The 19,564-nt window shown below is 37.9% G+C and overlaps 2 protein-coding genes across 30 annotated transcripts in view; both read left to right on the top strand.

The window, feature by feature from the left end:
• Positions 1–12,341, top strand: part of LOC127802299 (5'-3' exoribonuclease 4-like) — a 55,299-nt gene extending 42,958 nt beyond the window's left edge. For 24 of the 29 annotated variants that reach the window (XM_052338078.1, XM_052338046.1, XM_052338063.1 and 21 more), the window contains 12 exons: positions 464–571; positions 1,963–2,058; positions 3,296–3,366; positions 3,793–3,921; positions 4,047–4,123; positions 4,206–4,246; positions 4,381–4,455; positions 9,472–9,623; positions 9,722–9,826; positions 9,979–10,054; positions 10,332–10,414; positions 11,358–12,341. In XM_052338078.1, the coding sequence (XP_052194038.1) occupies positions 464–571; positions 1,963–2,058; positions 3,296–3,366; positions 3,793–3,921; positions 4,047–4,123; positions 4,206–4,246; positions 4,381–4,455; positions 9,472–9,623; positions 9,722–9,826; positions 9,979–10,054; positions 10,332–10,414; positions 11,358–11,997 (1,653 nt within the window). In that variant the 3' untranslated portion in view covers positions 11,998–12,341. The remainder of the gene's footprint in view (positions 1–463; positions 572–1,962; positions 2,059–3,295; positions 3,367–3,792; positions 3,922–4,046; positions 4,124–4,205; positions 4,247–4,380; positions 4,456–9,471; positions 9,624–9,721; positions 9,827–9,978; positions 10,055–10,331; positions 10,415–11,357) is intronic. The other 5 variants (XM_052338120.1, XM_052338111.1, XM_052338103.1 and 2 more) reach the window with 2 other exon arrangements.
• A 700-nt stretch (positions 12,342–13,041) lies between these two features.
• Positions 13,042–15,936, top strand: LOC127790191 (probable transcription factor At3g04930). The gene is made up of 2 exons (XM_052319494.1): positions 13,042–14,563; positions 15,488–15,936. Exon 1 carries the CDS (start codon positions 13,307–13,309, stop codon positions 14,540–14,542), a length of 1,236 nt encoding a protein of 411 aa, XP_052175454.1. The 5' UTR covers positions 13,042–13,306; the 3' UTR covers positions 14,543–14,563; positions 15,488–15,936.
• Positions 15,937–19,564: the final 3,628 nt, after the last annotated feature.

Here is a 19,564-nt window from a genome sequence, read left to right as displayed (position 1 = left end):
CAGTTGGCTGATGTATTGACAAACGGAGTGCCTACAAGAACATTTGAGTTATTGTGCAAGCTGGGAATGAAAGACATTCATTCACCAGCTTGAGAGGGAGTGTTGATTCCCGGCTAGAAATATAAGGAATGTTTGCTTGGAGTCGTTCCTTAATTTAAGAGATTGATTGGTCAAATCATCTCTAGTTTAGAGACTGATTTTAAGGAGTAATTACTAGCCTATCTTTTTGAATACTTTCCTATTTTGTGTACAGTCAACCTTTCCTATTTTTCTGTACAACCTATATTTCCTAGTTTAGTACAAATGTAATCTTTCCTATGGTATAAATTTCTGACCCTATAAATGGGGCTGTGCCACATGTGTAAAAGATAATATAGAGTTTTATTTCTCCAATTCCTCAAAGAAATCTATTTCTTGCTGGTGCTAATAATTGTTCCCAATTATACTGCTTATTCTTTGTCAGGTTATTGAAAATAATGATGAAATGAAGCTTAAACTGCGAAGAGAGGTTTCTGTTGCAGTTGAAGATAAGGTCTGCCTTTTCCCTTGGAGTTATTGGAAGATCTTAAAAGTAAAAACCTGATCTAGCTTAGGTGATTTTGGTTGTGTTTTCAAAATTTAAATATCAGGAAGTAATTTGCTTGTAGTTGAACCAAATTTGGGATTGCCTTTCAAAATTAAGTTTAATCATTCTCTTTTGGTTCCTCTTTGACCATTATTTCTTCTGTGCGCGCGCACGCGCTCGCGCGCATGTGATAAGATTTATAGTCATTATTTGCTTTGGTATGACAATTTCTCCTTTGAGAAACAGGGATAGATAGATGCTGTAGGAGTTTCTATTTCAGGAGACAAGATGCATGTTTTATTTTTAGTAGAGGATCACATCCATTGTACTGATAGGCTTGAAGAATATTGTTTATAATTAAGTGGTTACTATTAGAAAATAATTTTTCTTAGAGATTGAAACTTATTTCTGTGAATCAAACAATTCATTGGATGTAGCTTCTGAAAGAAATGAAATATGTAGGTAATTTCAAAACATGGAGGTAAAAGTGATCATATCTAGGCTAGGAGCTTGCCCCCCCCCCCCCCTCTTTTACATCAGTATATAAATGGTCCATTTAAGTTTTGTCTTGTAATAACATGGTTTGATGACAACCCCATTGTGTCCTTATGCATGTACTTTACATCTTCATTATTTTAGATGCATCCAACAACTAAAATAATAATAAAAAATTTACATCTTTGGGCATGTCTCTTGCACATTCATTTTCTGTCTCTCCATGCCTTTAGATTAATCCAAAACAAAAAATAATAACAAAAAAATTAGGTTATGCCTTTCGACATACCTCAACATGTATCTCAAAGTGTCTGATAACTATCAGTGGTTGATATATGTCAAATATGGGTACAATATGTTAAATAATGTATCCATGTGTTCTAGGTGATAAGTTTAAATTTCATTTAGCAGCATGGGACGAAATATGTTGCTTGTTGGTGGAAGGACATTTGTGCTTTAGGAAGTTAGCTCCATTGCCAAAGGCTCTATAGGGTAAGTGGCTTTACTGTTTGCCATGGGAGAGAATGGGCTTCCTAATTCTAATGTTTACAAAAAAGTTTTCAGTCTCAAATATTTAATAAAGCCTTGTCTTTTAGTTCAAATAAGACAAAAACATCCTGTCCTAGATTGGTCCTGATAGAATTCTGTGTGCCTCAGATGTTGGATGGAAGATATGAATTTCCTCTTTCATGTGTTGAATGTACCATTAAATGAAAAATGGTATCTGAAAGCTAGTATACCCATGCTTATATAACTTTGTGCTAACACAATGCTATCATCATGTTTGATTTGATATTAAATATTCTGCCCTTCCTATCTGCTTCTCCATATGCGCACAAGCAGTACTAGCACGGGCTTGTTTTCTCTTCATGTAATGTTAAGAAGTTTCTCTCTTCTCTCAGGTGAAATTGGGTGAGCCTGGATATAAAGAAAGGTATTATGCTGAGAAGTTTGAGGTCTTGGACCCAGAAAAGATTGATGAAGTTAGAAAAGATATAGTAAGTTTCTTATAGTTTTGTATCATGTCAAATAATGAATTTACTTCCATTTAGAGTCTGCATCAAGGTCTTTTCCTGTTAATCATGTCTTCTTTCTTGATATTATGGTATATGGAAACAGCTTGATGCTTTTATTTTTTGAAAGTTCTATCTGACTTGAATTTGCATTTGCCAAACTCAACTTTACTTAGCATTTTTCCAACTGCCTGGTGTTGTTTACTTGAATCTGGTTGTTCCATTTTCCTTTGCTGGGATAGAGCAAGGGCTACGTCCAAGTTGACTGTGGTACAATTGCTCACCAATAGAATTTGCTCACCAGGTCTGCTGCTTTGCTGATTTTGATGCAATGGCGGAAACAAAATGGTGATTAACTTGTTCCTCACTGCCTGTCCCCTTGTGGTATATGCCAGATTTTGTTGAACAGCGTACCAAAATCTCTCATGTTCTCTTTGAGGAGAGTGTAGTGCCCTATATTGCCACTAAGAAATATCTACCATTGGGAGAATGTTCTCACATGTTGAAAGGAGAGGAGTTCTCTGAAAACTGGTCCATTATGTTTCTGTTATCATGATTGAGAACACAAATCTGGCATTGGACTATTTTTGGGGCTTCCTTGCTTGAAAGTTGTCTATGGGAAGGATTTGCATTGCATTCTTTTCTATTGCATCTTCTGACTCATCTTCTGACTGTCCCAACTTTTGTAGTAGGCAATAACTCTTCTGTACTCCGTCCAGAATGAGTAGCCACTCTTTTTTTTGCCATGTATAATTGATATTTTGTTTCTCTTTAAAATCTATTTGGAGAATAAATTTTAGTGGTGGCGCCTTTAAACTGCATTAGAAAAAAAAAAATGCATTTCACATTCCATGTTGATATTTTAAGTCATATTTCCATGTTGCATAGGTTGGTTTCATAATATTAACTATGTGATGGAACACGACCATATCAATGATTTTCATTCACTACCATCTCATAAAACTTTTTCATATGAAGATGATGTTAGAACTTTATCTCATCATTCCTTTGCTAGGGTGTTGCATCTAGCGTAAATTTTTTCCACATTGTTCTCTTGCATGGATTTTTATTACCAATGTGACTTTTAAAAGTCAATTGACATTATGAACCCATGCACCGACCCTAAATTGGTTAGGATAAGATGCAATTGATCATGATGAGTTAAAATCTATTTGATTGCTGTGCAGCAAGGGATGCACTTGATTCTAAATTGTATTTGCAGGTTCTGAGGTATGCTGAAGGTTTATGCTGGGTCTGCCGGTATTACTACCAGGGTGTCTGCTCGTGGCAATGGTCAGTTTCTGTCTGATTTACAGTGCAGGGCCTTGTGGTGTGTTTTATTTGTCTTATCATAAATGCAAATGTTCCTCTATTTAACTTTTAGTACATATATTGATAATAAACTTTTGTAATGTCATGACTGCAAAAAACTTTCCTGTGCATAGAAACAATAAAACAATAATTTGATTGAGAAAAGCATCAAAAGGGTTTCAGCCCTCTGTACGCAGGTAATGTGTCGAAGGACTGTTTTTACTCTGTTCTTAAGTGAAAGTCAAGGTGAGCAACATACAAATTGTACAATTATATGGGTTGAGATATATTGAGATGAAGTATGTAAGTGTAGATACATTAAACTTTGGTTTGGTTGAGGTTAGGTTTCATTCTTGAATTCTGGTCTTCATATACTTCTAAAATTTGTATGCCCCCTTTCTTGTTCAGGTTTTATCCCTACCATTATGCGCCATTTGCATCTGATCTAAAAGGCTTAGCTGATTTGGAAATAACATTTTTCCCGGGAGAGGCTTTTAAGCCCTTTGATCAGCTCATGGGAACCCTGCCAGCTGCAAGGTTCATTTTAACTTCTACTTTTGCCTTTCAGTTTCCATATTTTGGATTACACAGATTAGAAATGCTTCTGTTTTCTTTTTGTTTGCCATTTTCCTTTGTGTAAGTTTATCTCATTCTGGTTACAGTTCCAGTGCTCTGCCTGAAGAGTACAGGAGACTGATGACTGATCCTGCATCGCCCATCTCTGAATTCTATCCTTCTGGTAGTATTACTTGATTGCCATGGATTTGTTCATTATATTTTAATCGTATCCAATTGTAATTGGGGTTTCCCTATATGAACAGATTTTGAGATTGACATGAATGGTAAGCGCAATGCATGGCAGGTATGGCATTGGCTATCATCAGGCAAATATTGTTAGGTTCCAAGATAATTATCCTGGATTACTACTGGAGCTTGTACTGCAGTTGTTTTTGTTGGCTTATTTGAATTTATGTTGAATTGCTTTCTGAATATCAGGGTGTGGTCAAATTACCATTCATTGATGAGAAGAAGTTGCTTGCTGAAACAAAGAAACTTGAGGACACTTTAACAGTATGAAATATGGTTTTATTTCTTACTCAGTTTTACCCTTTTTAATGCACATAAAGGTGGATATATTTTCTTTGTTCTTGGTATGCTCAAAAATGTTAAGAAAAACATTCCTGATTAAGGAAAAATCCTTTATACCAAATTGAACTTTAAAGGCAAATCAGGTCACCTTGTAAAGTGGTCCTGCTGTATGAACTCACATACCTTTCCTTCCCCTGAAGTAATTCTATTTTATCCTTTTGGATTCAGTTTTGCTTTGTTGTACCATGGATCTCTTTCATGAATGTTGACTAATTTTTGTGGGTTGATGATGTACCTTCATTGCAGCAAATATGACACTGATCTCATTTTGCTTGGGTAAATTTGAAGTCCATCTCTGTCATCTTCACAATCACAAGTACCAATTTTAAGAAGCCTTGTCCAAAGTACCAACCACAACTTATAGGCCTGATAAATAGATGCATGTTGATGGTTTTGACAAATTGTCTTAGATTTCTAGGTGAACCTTCAACATTTAAACCATACAAGATAGGGATGGCAGGGTGGTTGAACCTTTTGGTGGCAAGCATATGGAAAAGGACTATCTTGTGATTAAGTGTCAAGCTAGATGGAATATTAATAGGGTAGTAATCAAACTAAGTCGAGTCAAACTTCGTTGAGCTTGGGTTGGGCTTGCAAGCCAATTTCTGGGCTTGAGCCTTAAAGCTCAGGTCGAGCTCTAGCTTGGCTTAGGCTCGGCTCATCAAAAGGTTGACGACACTAGCTTGGGCTCAAGCTTGACATGAGTTCGGGCTTGCCAGTAGGATCGAGCTCGCCAGGACCTGCTATTTTGCTTAAACCTAATTTGCTATTTTGCTTTATTATATATACACATATTATATTATGTTAAATGATTGAATTAATATATATAATAATTTAAAATTTGATAACTTTATGTTAAATAATATATTTATAGAATTATAAATAAATGTATTAATGTATAGCGCTGCAATCAAATCTAGCCTAGTTAAGCTTTGTTGAGCTTAGGCTCTGCTCAAGAACCAATTTCTAGGGCTCAAGCACTTGCTGGCAGGCCCAAGCTTGAGCTCGGCTCACCAAAACATGTTATTTTGCTTAAACTAAATTTGTTATTTTGCTTTATTATATATACATATATTATATTATGTTAAATAATTAAATTAATATATAATAATTCTAAACATACTCAATTTAATTATATTATTATAATAATTTAAGTTTGATAACTTTATGTTAAGTAATGTATTTATAAAATTATAAATAAATGTATTTATAAATGAAGTTCACAAGTGTCAAGCCTTCGGATTATGGGCTGGACAATTGAGGGAATTTCGAGAAAGAATGAATGTAGGAAGATAGATAGAATAAGGGTGGGATTATGGGCTGGACAATTGAGGGAATTTCGAGAAAGAATGAATGTAGGAAGATAGATAGAATAAGGGTGGGAGAAAGATAGAACGAGAAGGAATGAAAGAGAGAATGAGAGAGAGAGAAATGAGAGAAAGACTTTTGTATTATTCTCCAAAGATGATTTCCTCTTATTGTTGTAGGATACTTATAGATCCTCCAGCAGCCCTGATAACAAGTATATAATGTAACAATCTAGCTAACTAATCATAACAACAAAACACTAAGATGGTGTTTTCTTCATGTTTCAATTTTTAGTTTTGAATTTTGAATTCATTTTTAATTTTGTGTTTTGAGTGTCTATTTTGAGATTTTTAAAAACGTGTTCTTTTTGTCGTTCTGAAAAATTGTTTCTCAAAATAGAAAAATGAAAAAAGCGTTTACTTTGAAATTTTGTAAAATGTTATTTTATTATATTTGATTTAAAGTAAATTATAAATATTTATTAATAAGTTATAAATTTAATTTAAAGAATTTAAAATATAATATTAGAGATAACTAATAATTTAATCATATATAATGTATTAAAATTACAATGTACTTTCTAAAGTCATTTTTAATTTGATTCAACTATTAATTTCATAATAATTTTTTTTTTATCTACAAATTGAAATTATCTACAGATTTAGATTACCACAACATAAATATTAAAAAAAATTATAAATCATAAAATAACAAAATACTAATTTATTCAAAATTTTAAAAATATCATTGAAAAGAAAAATATAATAAAAAAATTATATTACATATTCAATGGGCGTGTGGGGCGGTGAAGGAAGGAAGAAATGGCAGAAGGCGTGTGAGGCGGTGAAGGAAGGAAGAAATGGCAGAGGGCGGTGGCGGCTGTGGTGATGGCAAGCGTGGACAACGGATCTGGGCGTGGCGGGTGGTGGTGGTGGCAGGCGGATTTGGGCGTGGCGGTGATGGCGGTGGCGGGCATGGATGGCAGTGGCAACTGAGTTTGAAGAGAAAGAGAAGGGAGAAGAGAGTTGGAAGAGAAAAGGTGTTTTTCCGTGTTTTGGAATCACTTGTTGGTTTTGGCTGAAAACGGCCAAAACACGATTTTGTTGTTTTGAGTTGTGTAAAAATTGTGTTTTGAAAAATGCACTTTTGAAAATGGGTAAGTAAACGCGTTTTGGGTGTTTTGAAAAACCGAAAACAGAAAACGGCCTGAAAACAACAAAGAGAACAGGCCATAAGCTGTTGCATAGTTAACTAACTCCCTAACCACCTAACCTCCCAGCTAACTAACAACTATCGGCCCCTTTACGGATTTACCCTTAGGGTCGTGACAACATGCTATTTGCGAACTTTTAATCGAACATGCTTACGAGCCTCTAATTGAGGAAGTTAGTATTCACAAGATTCTAATCGAACATGTTCGCTAGCTTTAATGAGCCAAGCTTTACTGAGCTCAAGCTGGGTTCGTTTATAAATCGAACTTCAAAGTTCGGCACAAGTTTAGCTCGTTAAGCTTAACGAACGAATTCAAACTAGTTTTTGTCGAGCCGAACACTGAGTCGCTCATGAACGGCTCTGCTAATTTGCGACCTTATTAATGTATTTATAAACGAGATTGTTCACAAGTTATTTGTGAACTTCTAATTGAGTATGTTTACGAGCCTCTAATTGAGTCTATTAGTATTCACGAGCTTCTCATTGAACATGTTAATGAGCTTTATTGAGCTCAAACTCAACTCGCTTACAAATCAAACTTCAAAATTAGGCTTAAGGGCGGTTCGTTTACCTAATTGAACAACTCGAATGAGCTTCTGTCGAGCTGAACATCTAGCTGCTTGCAAACGGGCTCATTTGCAACCCTAAATATTTCCAACACATTCAAATCTGCCTCAGATTCTACATGGATTTTTACTTTAGTATTTCACTCATTTTTCTAGTATTGAAACAACTGTATGGAGTCAAGAAATGTCCAATTTAATGCATCACAAGGTTGAGCACCATGCAATGAGCCAGAACAAGTGGGACAGAGTGCTACTGGCATATCTGCAGTAAGTGGTAAATGTTCAGGTGGTGTTCTGCAATCATTGCAATAATAGTTTTTAATGTTACTTTAATCACTTTATACTCTTGTCTATTTATTGTGAATCGTGAAGGCATTAGATTCTGGAATACTTTAATGTTCATTTGTGAGAACCTTCTCCTTGAATTTTTCTTAGAGATGTTTGGATTAGAGGAAAAGTTAATGGGTGTGGATCTGTTCTTTCCCCAAATTAATAGGCTCTTCAGAGTTCAGTTGCTTGTGGATTTGTTTTTCTCCTCAAATGTCTAAATGTTTGCAAAAATCGGATAGCTCTCCTTTGGTGCAGGCTTTACTTTCTGAGAAATATTTGCACAGGCACAGCCTCTTAGTTCTATTGAGATTCTAGTCTTGGGTTAGTCAACTTTTGAACAAATTCATCATATAAAGAGCAATTAATTATGTCAGAGTGGAGGACAAGAAGGGGGCTTGGGGGATGCTTTCCTGAAAAGGTCTCTTCACTAGGTTTTTGACCATGGTGACCCTGCATTAGATGTGTCTTTGGGAAACGATGACTTTATATTGGCTTTTAAAAGACATGGAATGTGACTTTTAGCAACACTCTTATCTTTGTTTTTTGAGTTGGTTACATGGTCAAAAAGGAGAAATTGGGATGAAGTAACCATCCAATGTGAACCCTTGCAAATTTAATACTATTTAACGAATTATAATTTATTGTCATCATCTTCAATCATAACTATCTCATAATATTAGAGTGCTCGTACTTCAGCCTTTTTTTTTCCCCAGTTTTTACTTTTCTTTTTCTTGAATGAAGCATAAAAATATCAGTAAAATGCCCCCCCCCCCCCCCCCCCCCCCCCCCGCGCGCGAGTATGGATATGGAAACTGTTAACTTGAAAGGAACTCTATGGAACTTATTTCAAATTAATGCCTGGGCAAACTGGTTCCTTTGGCTTTTAGGGGAGGGGGATGCTGAAGCTGTCTCTCATTCTGGGATGACCTATCTTTTTGTTTTTTCTTCCTTTTGTTGTTTTTTTCCTTGATGCCCCAGGGGGGGGTTCATGTATGACTTGGTTGTCTTCTTGGGATTGGGAAAAGAAGGGAGGTGGAGATTTTCTATCATTTGGTTACTCTGCAGAAAGTAGTTATTGAATGTCATAGACAACCAATGTTCGTAAGACCAATGGTTATCTCTGCCATTAGTTTTTCTTTTGTGAGCTAGGCCAAGAGTAGTTCCTAAAGAAAGGTAGTGCAAACCTTCCTTTCAGGCCCTTATTCGCAATCAGTGAGCATATAGAAAATAGATACAGTAGACCAATGTTCTTGAAGATCAGAAATTTTTGTAGTTTCCTGGCTTTCATAATATGTTCCTTTGCCTATTCTATTTTCTCTAGTGTTTGAAAGTAAGGTTATACTGGATTTCTAATGCATGAACACTAACTAAAAGAAGGTAAGTTTTTTTTTTAGTTTCTTGATTTCTATTTTAGTATCATAAAAATGGAGGAATAATGCTTACTGCACCTCAAGATTTTAAAATTCTCATTTTGTTCTTGTGTAGAATTTAATCATCCTATAAATTGTCTAAAACTGTGCAGGAGGAAGAACAATTCCGGAATAGTGTAATGTTTGATTTGCTATATGTACATCAATCTCATCCTTTGGCTGCCCAAATTATTTCATATTATCAATTGTTTGATCAATTACCAGATAATCAACTATCACCTTGGCCAATTGACACAAATACTAGGTTGGTTTAGTTTGTTTATTTTTTGATAGTTTTGTGAGTCACTTCAGTGTGGGGAATATGCTGGTCTACAACCTTTATTTATTCTCTGTTACTGGCAGCCAAGGAATGAATGGATATGTTTGGTTATGTGAGAGAAACGGGTGCAGGAATGTGGTCCCTTCTCCTGTCAATGGATTGGAAGATCTTGAGAACAACCAATCTTTGTAAGTTCACTTTTTCATATTGGTTTTCTTCTTTTGCCTTAGTCCCCCTTTGCCTATCTTATATCTTTAGTTATTTATTTATTTCTATGGGCCTATTATTGTCATTAGTATTCTTTCTGTTGAGTGGTTTCCTAATGGCATCCGTTTTGCAGAAATGTTACTTATTTGAATCCTCCACCTCATAAGCACATCACAGAACCTCCAAAAGGCATATGCATGCCTGAAAGGGTATGTATTGTTAGAAATCAAAATATTTTTTTTTAAGGATGGGAGAATGCACGACAAATTTATTCAGAGTCGTACCTACTCCTACTAATGCCTACTAGTTTTTCCATTCTGCTCTTCCCCTTTTGGGTGTTGGTGGAAGGATTGTGAAAACTATATTTGTGGGGACACGTTCTCATACTTGTGGCTAATGGATTTGGAGAAACATTATTGCCAGTGCTTTTGGTAGTTCTTTCTACACAATGACTGATAAGGCCATGTTTCATTTTTACCTTTGCAGGTTTTAACCCCTTTGGACATAAAACCGTTCCCTCAGTTATGGCATGAAGATAATGGTTGCCGCCTCCAGCAAATCAGAGAAAGGTAAGAATATATTGGATTACTTTTGGACTGTGAACCAGTTTTTTGTCCCAACAAGAGCTTTCTTTCTGGGTTTCAAGGTAGTAAGAGGTGAAAGGCACCCTTGAGCCACCATGACCAAAAAAGAGCTTGCCTGAGCGAAGCAAGGTGCTATATTGACAAAAAGTTAAAATAAACATGTTTAACATAAAAAAGGTAGTCCGAGTCGATAATACAAGACTTCTAAAAAGAGAATCACATTATTAAAATTCTTTTACACATTAGCAGAACTTTTACACCACATGATATGCTTGGCCTGAACAGGTTTGTCCAAGTTGTTTAGTATATTATCTTTAGCCAGATTGCATAAAACCGCCAAGAAGGCTTAAATCAGTTTACCATGATTCATGATTATTTTAAAATCTTCATTCAAGAAAAAGTTGTTGTAGATGGTTGAGGGTAACATATTTATCTAATCTGTCGCATTGTGTTGCTTGCATTGTTGACCATGACTGTGTAAAGCCTTGATGGGAAGGTTTGAATCTATCATGAGACTAGCACAATTAGGTTTCATATGGAACTGTTGCTGTGTCTGCTTCATGATGCAGGGAAATTGTGTTGGGATATTCTGCCTGCCTTTTTTGTTTTTATCTTCTTCTTTTTTTCTGTGTAAACTTAAATATTTTTGTTGATAACTTCAAAAATATTTATCAAAGAGCATGGTCCACAGTCTTTATTATTTATTGTCATTTTAAATTACACTTGCATCATTTCTAAATTTGAGTTCACTGGAAGTCAATTGATGCATGGTTAGATGCGACTTTCTCATTCTTTGACAATAGTACTGGTAGTTTTGATCATAACTATCATCAGCAGAAGATCAGCTTTGTTATTTTTATTTATTTATTTATTTATTCTTATGAGTAGCAAGAATGTATATTGACATGTGGGTAATTTTTTTTTCCAGGCCACCTATTCCTGGGGCACTATCTGATCCTCAGTTAAGAGAAGCGGCCCATAATCTGATAAGAAACATGCTTCTGAGACCAAATTGGAGCTACTCCGGATCATTTGGACAAACTCCACATAGGAATTCCCCAGTCAGACCTCTAATTAATAGGTTCATGGCAGCTGGACCATCTGGGCATAGCGGTGGCTTGATTAATCTTCCAAGCCCCTATTATGGAAACTATTACACACCCCAATCCATAACAAGTACTCCTAGTTTTGCGCCCCATCGCCATGAATTTCATGGCACTTGGACCCAAGACTTTCATGAAGAACAGCACCAAAACCTAAGGTCTAGAATGTCTGCGCTGAGAATTGAAGAAGTCGCACCCAGACCACATGCATCTTCGTTTCCAAGGATGCCAACTTCAGGTCATTATAATCACAATATCAGGAACAATTTTTTGCAGACCATGGGCACGCTTCCTTCCAGACCTCGAATGTGGATCTCTAGACCACAGGCTGTAAATACCGGATTGTATTACAATCAGCAACAGACTTCGTCATCATCATCAACTGCAATACATGAGGACCAGGTGAATCAAGCTTATCAGTTCAGGAGTCGAGGATCCCCAGGATCTGGGCAATCCTCAACATGAGAATACCATTCCTGATCTTCTTGTTGTACATTGTTCATGTTCATAGTTTTGAGTGGCCTGGCCTCCATATCCAGTCATCTACCTCCGAGAATGTTTCACCAAATGTCAAGAATTGTGCAGAAAATAGTGATGCGAGAATTTACCATAGCTGTAACTTTCCCTCATCCAAGTGTCCCGGTTTTGTAACTTCTGTTGGGTTGTGGAAGAGGTATTGTAAAGAAGTATTAACTGTTGGCTTACGTTTAGTTCTTCGACTTGAGTAGTTTCACAATTGTAGACTAGCTTCTAGTAGGAAAACATTAGGAAAAAGGGTGAATATAAAGTTTAGTTTTACAATGTTTTGATGGGCAGAACTTGAAAGAATAAAATACATGCCGACTGCATCTTAGGAATATTTATATGCGAGTTACTGGTTTAAACTTTAAACTGATGAATCGGATTCGGATCAACTTAACCCCCCCCCCCTAAAAAAAAAAAAATACTATACTTTATAAAGTTATTTAAAATATATATATATATATACTATAGTTCTCAAACTATTAAAATGCTAAATGCTTTTCTTTCATCACTCACGGGGGAAGCTGCAGCAGTATAGTAGCGTAGCGTGGCCATTTTATCTCGAATGAAACTCGCTGGTGATGCCTCCCAAGTGGCATAGAAAATCACCTCTCATATATAAAGTGAAGTGTGGGAAATGAATTCCCTATTTGTAAATGATAAAAAATTAGCATAATAATTGTTATAAAATTTATATATCACTTTAATAAAAGTATTTCTTATTAATCCAACAATATTTTTTGTCTTCGCTTCTTCCTCTCCTCCACAACAAAATTCTAAATTTTTATTTTCCACCGCAAAAAAGTCAAAATGCCAAATAGTATAAAAAGGTGAAAGAAAAGAAAAACAGTCGGAGGTAATTTTTTCGAACCCACGAGATGGCCGTACAGAGGCAGAAATGCGAAATCGCTCAGGCTGAAGCAGGCAGCCCAATTGATTGTAGAGAGAGAGTGAGAGAGAGGGGGGGTGGGGGGGGGTCGGTCACGTGACGGGAGTGTGTTGGGCGGGTCCCATTGCGCATTGAGCGCAGACGCAGTTTTAGGAAAGTAGAGGAGAAAGACAACAGGGCCGCGCCGTGAAGCCAACCTATGCTTAGCTTAGCCCCTCCTTCCTTTGACTTGACTTGCCAACGCTTAACCCAAGCCCCGCCCCCCTCGAGCCCTCCACTCCTCTCCACGGACCCAAGCCAAAGCCGAAACCACTGCCAATTGGGCCCTCTCTCTCTCCCTCTCTTCTTCGCAATCCAGCATCCATGGCTTCCGAAGAAGATCACACCGTCTACGGTGAGGAAGACCTCGACGATGACGACGACAGCGAGGAGGAGGATCTCACCCTCTCCACCTCCATCCCTCCCCAGGAAGAGGAGGAGGAAGAGGAAGAAGAAGAAGACCTCGATGACGATGACGATACCTCCTCCTCTAACCTCCCCGCCGGCCCTAATCCCCCTCCTTCCTCGGCCGAGGTCACCGTCGCTGTTGCTGGCGTTCCCAACGTCGACTCTGTGGCTCCCACCCACCCTGGCCTCGTCCTAACTGATTCTCTTCCGGATCCAAAGCGTCAACGCATCGATGACGTCGCGATCGTCGCTGTTGCTGAGGAGAAGAAGCCGGCGGCAGCGATGGACGACTCCCGGAGGTTGTTTCAAAGGCTTTGGACTGACGAGGACGAGATCGAGCTGCTGCAGGGGTTCCTCGATTACACCACGCTTCGAGGGGGAGGAAATTCGTCACACCACCATGATACGACGGCATTTTATGACCAGATCAGGAGCAAGCTGCAGCTCGATTTCAACAAGAACCAGTTGGTCGAGAAGCTGAGGAGGCTGAAGAAGAAGTACCGCAACGTCATGAGCAAAATCGGTTCGGGTAAAGACTACGTCTTTAAGAGCCCCCATGATCAGGCCACCTTCGAGATCTCGAAAAAGATCTGGAGCGACGCCGCTTGCCGCGGCGGAGCGGTTGCCGCCGCCGGCGGAGGCGGGGAAGAAGGCGGATTGGAAGACGAGGAACCTAACCCCAACCCTAACCCTAATTCCTTCGATCACAATATTAACGGCGTCGATGCCAACAGTTCAGAGAAAAAGGTGCCAAGGTCCCGGAAGAGATCAAGGGGAGTAAAAATTGAGGAAACACAGCAATTAAATCAACAACAATTTGTCCAGACTGCAACTCCAACGGCGACTTCGATTCCAAGCTTGATTGAGGAGACAGTGAGGGGCTGTTTATCCCCCCTCTTCAAAGAATTGCTTCACAGTGCGATGAACGGACCGTGTGGTTCCCGGGGGTTTGGAGGATTGGTGCCATTAAATGCGATGCCTTTGAGCTTTGGGAGTCCTGTGGCAGCGTTAAATTTTACTGGCGGCGATATGACGGATGAGAAGTGGAGGAAGCAACAGATATTGGAGTTAGAGGTGTACTCGAAGCGGTTAGAGTTGGTGCAGGATCAGATTAAATCTGCATTGGAGGAGCTGAGATCAATGGGGAGTTGAATGAAGCTTGGCTTTCTGGATGTAAGTGCATGGAGTTTTTCCAATTTTAGTTCATAAATTTGTTGGTCATTTGATCAACGGTGCATAGTGTAGTGGTAATTGCAGTCTGTTTAGATTTCATCTTTTTTTCCCCTTTTTAAGAGTTACTGGAATAATAATGCTTTTTGCTCCATCTTTAATAGTCTGTTCAAATCCCTCAACTCTGGATGTTATATTAAAAGCCATGACTTCATGTCTCCGAGTCTGAGCTTTTACAAGGTCCAAGTATAGATTAATTCTCATAATGCTTTTGTTGTCAGTAGAGATTGTTAGTTTAACAGTTAGTTATTGTTGAGTGTGTGTTTCGCTGGAAATTTGGGGTTTGCCTTTAGTTCGGGGTAGGGATTATTCATCAGTTCACCCCTTAGGAGGCTTGGTTAGATGTTCTGTCATGTAGAATGTCAAGGTTAGTGACTTTACCTGGAACAGAGACTCCTATGGCTGCATGCCCCTTCTAATTTGATTTTGCCAAGTTTCCTTCTAGTTAGCTTTATCTGTTGTTGTCCAAGGCAGGTTTCTTACTTGGGTTTAGGTCTTGAAGCTCTGCAAATATCTATAAAAACAAGTTAAAAGGGATTTATGCAACATTGTTGTGCTCTTAGTTTTAGAAGTGTATACTTGTAGAATAATGAGAAAGAGGTGGGATAAAATTTGGCTTTGAAAAGTTTAACTCTATTGCTAGTGTAGTTTTTGATTATATGGAACTTTATCATTCTTCTCATGATCGGATTGGGTTTGGGTTTGGGTTTATATAAAAGCTGAACTAACCTAGTTGTGAGAGATTCAATCTCTTTTTTCCATATATGAAATTCTTCCTTGCTTTACTAATTTGTCAAAATCAGAATTGCCCTCAAATTCAGTCTTCCAAAGTTTGGGTTTACACTTCTTTTTTTTTTTTTTGTGCAGCTGTGCATATTATCAGGTTCAATTTTTGCGAGCTTTACAAGCCTGATGAAAGAGTACCCCCGGGCATCCAAGTGGTTCAATTTTTTGCATCAGTGTACCTAAACTATAGCAATAAGCAACATTATTAACCTGGAGATTGTGTTTGATAAGGAATCTGTGAGATAAGTAGTCTTCTCCTGCCGCGGGGGGGCGACTCTTTTGCAAAACTTGAATAGCTTAGCAAGGTATGAACCCTAGCATATGCACTGCTGCTATGGAAGAAAGAAGTATCAACCCAGACGTTATAAAACTGAACTCTATGCCATTTTGATTTTTGACAAATTGGTAAAACAAGGGTGGGTGGGTTTATTATGTATTTCTATCTTGAAAGCTAAGAAAGTACAAAAGAAAATTGTATTCCTAGAAATGACAACGAATGAGAAATCAAATGGATGGCAATATTTGTTGCTTCGCATGTGTAGAATGAAAAAGATAAAATATGTTTTAAACTTTTGCCCATCAATGTACATGGCCCAATGGATGGAAAGAAAAAAACAAAACTAAAATTGGCTTTTGGATATTCTTGATTTTGGCTAGTCCTTCATCAGGTTTTCCCCTTCCACGTATTTGAGGAGTGTCATAATTTCAAGTTTTTAAATAGCAATCCTTTTTGTACATCTTACTGAAGGCTGCAAAGTTGCTTTTTGTACATTCTGTTCACGCGTGTGCAAAAAAAGAAAAAAAGAAAAAAAACAAGAGAGTTTGTTTTTGTGTGTGTGTGTGTGGTGTAAAACTTGTGTGTTTGTGTGGGTGCTGACAGCAAGTCTGCCAAAATAGTGTGTGTATAATAAATATGTTTAAATAAAATACGTGAACAGCAGCTCAAGCCTCAAGGGAATAAATATCTTTGGGCAAATGAAATTTCTATTTGCATTCATCCTTTAGTTCACACCCACCTTCTATAATTGTAGCAATTATTTTTTAAAAATATCTTTTAATCTACACAGACATTTCACTTGCTTTTCCCACACACAGCACACCCAACATTGCCAAGGGTCGCAAGTAATGCGGCAACCCGTTATCGTCGAGCTCCTACTGACGGCCACGAATGTCCACCATCGCACCCAAACCCTCTTCGCACATAGTCGACAACTGCGAGTAACGCGATTGCTCATCATTATACCTAAATCCTCTTCGGGCACACCACACCCAACCATCATTGTCGGCAACTATTTATCGTCACAAAGCTCCCATTGATGGTTGCAATAAACGTGATCGCCTATTATTATAATTGTAAAATATGGCTATAGAGAGAAAAAAAAAAAATGGGTACAAATATAATCTTCTTTCAGCAAAATGTTGTGAACTGAAGGTTTAGGGATTGAAGTTTTTTAAGATAAATTTAATCGTGATTTGTGACAAGCATGCACATAAGTGTGTACCTGTGAGATCTCCTTAATAGCCAAAGTAAGTATTTAATTCATCAATGATACTAGTAATTATGGAATTTTGTTACTTATTTGGACAAAATGGTTTTCTCTTCCACTTCTCAACACAAATCTTTTTATGCCATTTTTCAAAATTAAGATATTTTTTATTGCAAAAGCGGCTTGCAGATTAATAATTCCCAATGGAAAGGGATTATAAATATTTTGCTATTATGTTAAACAAGGTTTTATAAATATTAATATTCTAATATGTTACATGTTAGAAATTATAAAGATTATTTTTAGATGTAAATGTAATTTTATCTCAAATTTAGTTTAATATATTTATTTTATGATTTATATATATGTTATGGGTATTTTTCGGACCACTCATTATGGGCTGGATTCGACCCAACAAGCTGGCCTAATCTCCTGAACCCCGATGGGTCTAAGGTCAAACTCATCAAAATAAGATCACATCTCGTTGAGACCCGGACTCAAATCGCGGAGCCAAGTGAGCTCCCATGACTAACCAAATGAGCCCCCAGCGATACTTCCAACTCATTGGCCTAACAGTTCAGTTCGCATAGCAACATTGCTACTAAATAACCGGATACAGGGATCCACCTACCTTATATAAAGCAAATCAGATCCCCGGTAAAATGAAGCCCATTCCCGATTTTATGAAATTGATAAGGACATCTTGTCTCCATTATCCTTCCACTTTTAGATTTTATGCAATTGTAGATACCCTTTACTATAATAGGGGTCAAAAACATCATTATAGGAGGGGGAAGAATGATATACTGTTACTTTGTTTAGATACAAAAAAAAAAAAAAAAGTCATGGAATAGGCATCGTTTTGGCCGAATCACGTAAAAATTTCCTTGCGTACCGTTTATCTTTTCTTCTATTTGTTCTTCCTCTTTGTGTTTGTGCTAATCTTCTCATTGCGGGCCTACGAATCACGGTCGACTGATTCTGAACGTTAACATTTTGGCGTTAGATGAGAGTTTCGCATTCCGAATGACTGTCGAGCGATGCTCCTTTCTCCGAGTTGCCAACTTATGGAATTTTGTCTTGGCGGGAAACTTCATGAAGACCTCTTGCCTTTGGCTCTCTTCAGCGACCTGTCCACTAATAGTTGGGGCAGTCTCTGAAGTAGTCTCTTCCACGACCTCTCTAGCTCGTGAGCTCGCTCTCTCAGGATTATGCATCTCTATCACAAAGCAGTCTTCTAAGTTTGAAGTATCGTCTTCTCCTATGATGTGGTTACAACACTTTTGACCTGAGTTCTCTTAGACAAAATCAGACGTCTATAGAGAAAGAAATAACAATCAGGTCGCAGGTCGGAGACCAGACCTCGAAGAACCAAAAAACCCTAAAACTGTTCCCTACTCAAAAGGTCAAGCGCTTTGCAACGGGGTCCCGTCTAGGGCGGAGGGGCTGAGACTACAAGCACGATACTCCATGAAAAACAAATCCTAAGGTAGTTAAGCCCGAAGGCTCAGAAAATCCCTAACAAACCGATTCAAATCGGTATGCAAAAAACGAGAAGTGATGCCAACAGAATTGGAAAAGCCAAAGGGCCAACGATAGTTAACCAACGGTGGGCGGCCTAACAAAAGAAATCCCAAGAAATAGACAAAGACCGCAAAAAGCTTACCTACCAGGGGATCTCTTGCTGATGTGAGAGCCTGGACCAAGCATAAGATGATAATAGATACTCAGGCGATTGCAACCGGGAGCGTTTCGTCACAGTAAGGAGTCTCTATGGTTGGAGAAGGCAATCGCAAGAATTTCAAAATAGCATGAATGGGGAAAAAAGTAAGGCCTTTTTGCTATTTATGTGCCCATCTCGAACGATCTCAGCAGTCGGATCAAAACGACTTATGGTATGCCCCACATCCATTGGTTGCACGATGGCTCGTGGGCCCGCGGCTGTAATCATACGTAGTAATAGGGGAATATGCAGATTAAATGCGCCTCAAACAAGGCATGTATCATGAAACGATGTGATTTGAAACGATTGGGCAAAAGTATGAAATGTGGATTGATAGCTAGCATATATCAACTCCCAATCCAAAGATAACATTGTGAGTTGGGGGCTAGTGTTATGGGTATTTTTTAGACCATTCCTTATGGGTTGGATTCTACCCAATAGGCTGACCTAATCTCCTGAAACCCAATAGGCCTAAGGCCGAGCTCATCAGAATAAAATCACACCTCGTTGAGACTCGAGCTCAGACCGTAGAACCAAACGAGCTCTAACAAGTTCACAGGACCAACCAAGTAAGCCCCCAGTGACTGCACTCTCACCCTGCAATTAAAACATAATAAGAACAAATCATAATAAAATTTTTATATTTTTTTTATTTTAGTGAGAGGTTTATACTCGCTAGTGTACGAGTGCAGTTGTAGTCCAAATTTAAATTTATATTTTCTAGATGAATCCAGGTCGTCCACTGAGAGATTTATTTATGACAAAAGAAAAAGAATGTCACACACACGCACACGCATTTGGACAAATTGACAACAAGGTTTTTTTATGAGTTTTTTTAGACAACAGATACTAGAAAATAAAGTAAGACAGAAATTGAAATAAACATTAAACGTAAAAATATGAATTTGGATAGTGCTTGAGTTAAGACAATTTCAGTACCAACCCGTT

This window comes from Diospyros lotus, chromosome 1 (assembly GCF_014633365.1).
Source record: "Diospyros lotus cultivar Yz01 chromosome 1, ASM1463336v1, whole genome shotgun sequence".
Classification (NCBI taxonomy): domain Eukaryota; kingdom Viridiplantae; phylum Streptophyta; class Magnoliopsida; order Ericales; family Ebenaceae; genus Diospyros; species Diospyros lotus.
The sequence above is the reverse complement of the archived record's forward strand: the minus strand, read 5'-3'. Positions and strand labels throughout refer to the sequence as shown.

Excerpts from the sequence above, each read along its gene's own strand:
- LOC127790191 (XM_052319494.1), top strand. The coding sequence starts at position 13,307 with ATGGCTTCCGAAGAAGATCACACCGTCTACGGTGAGGAAGACCTCGAC.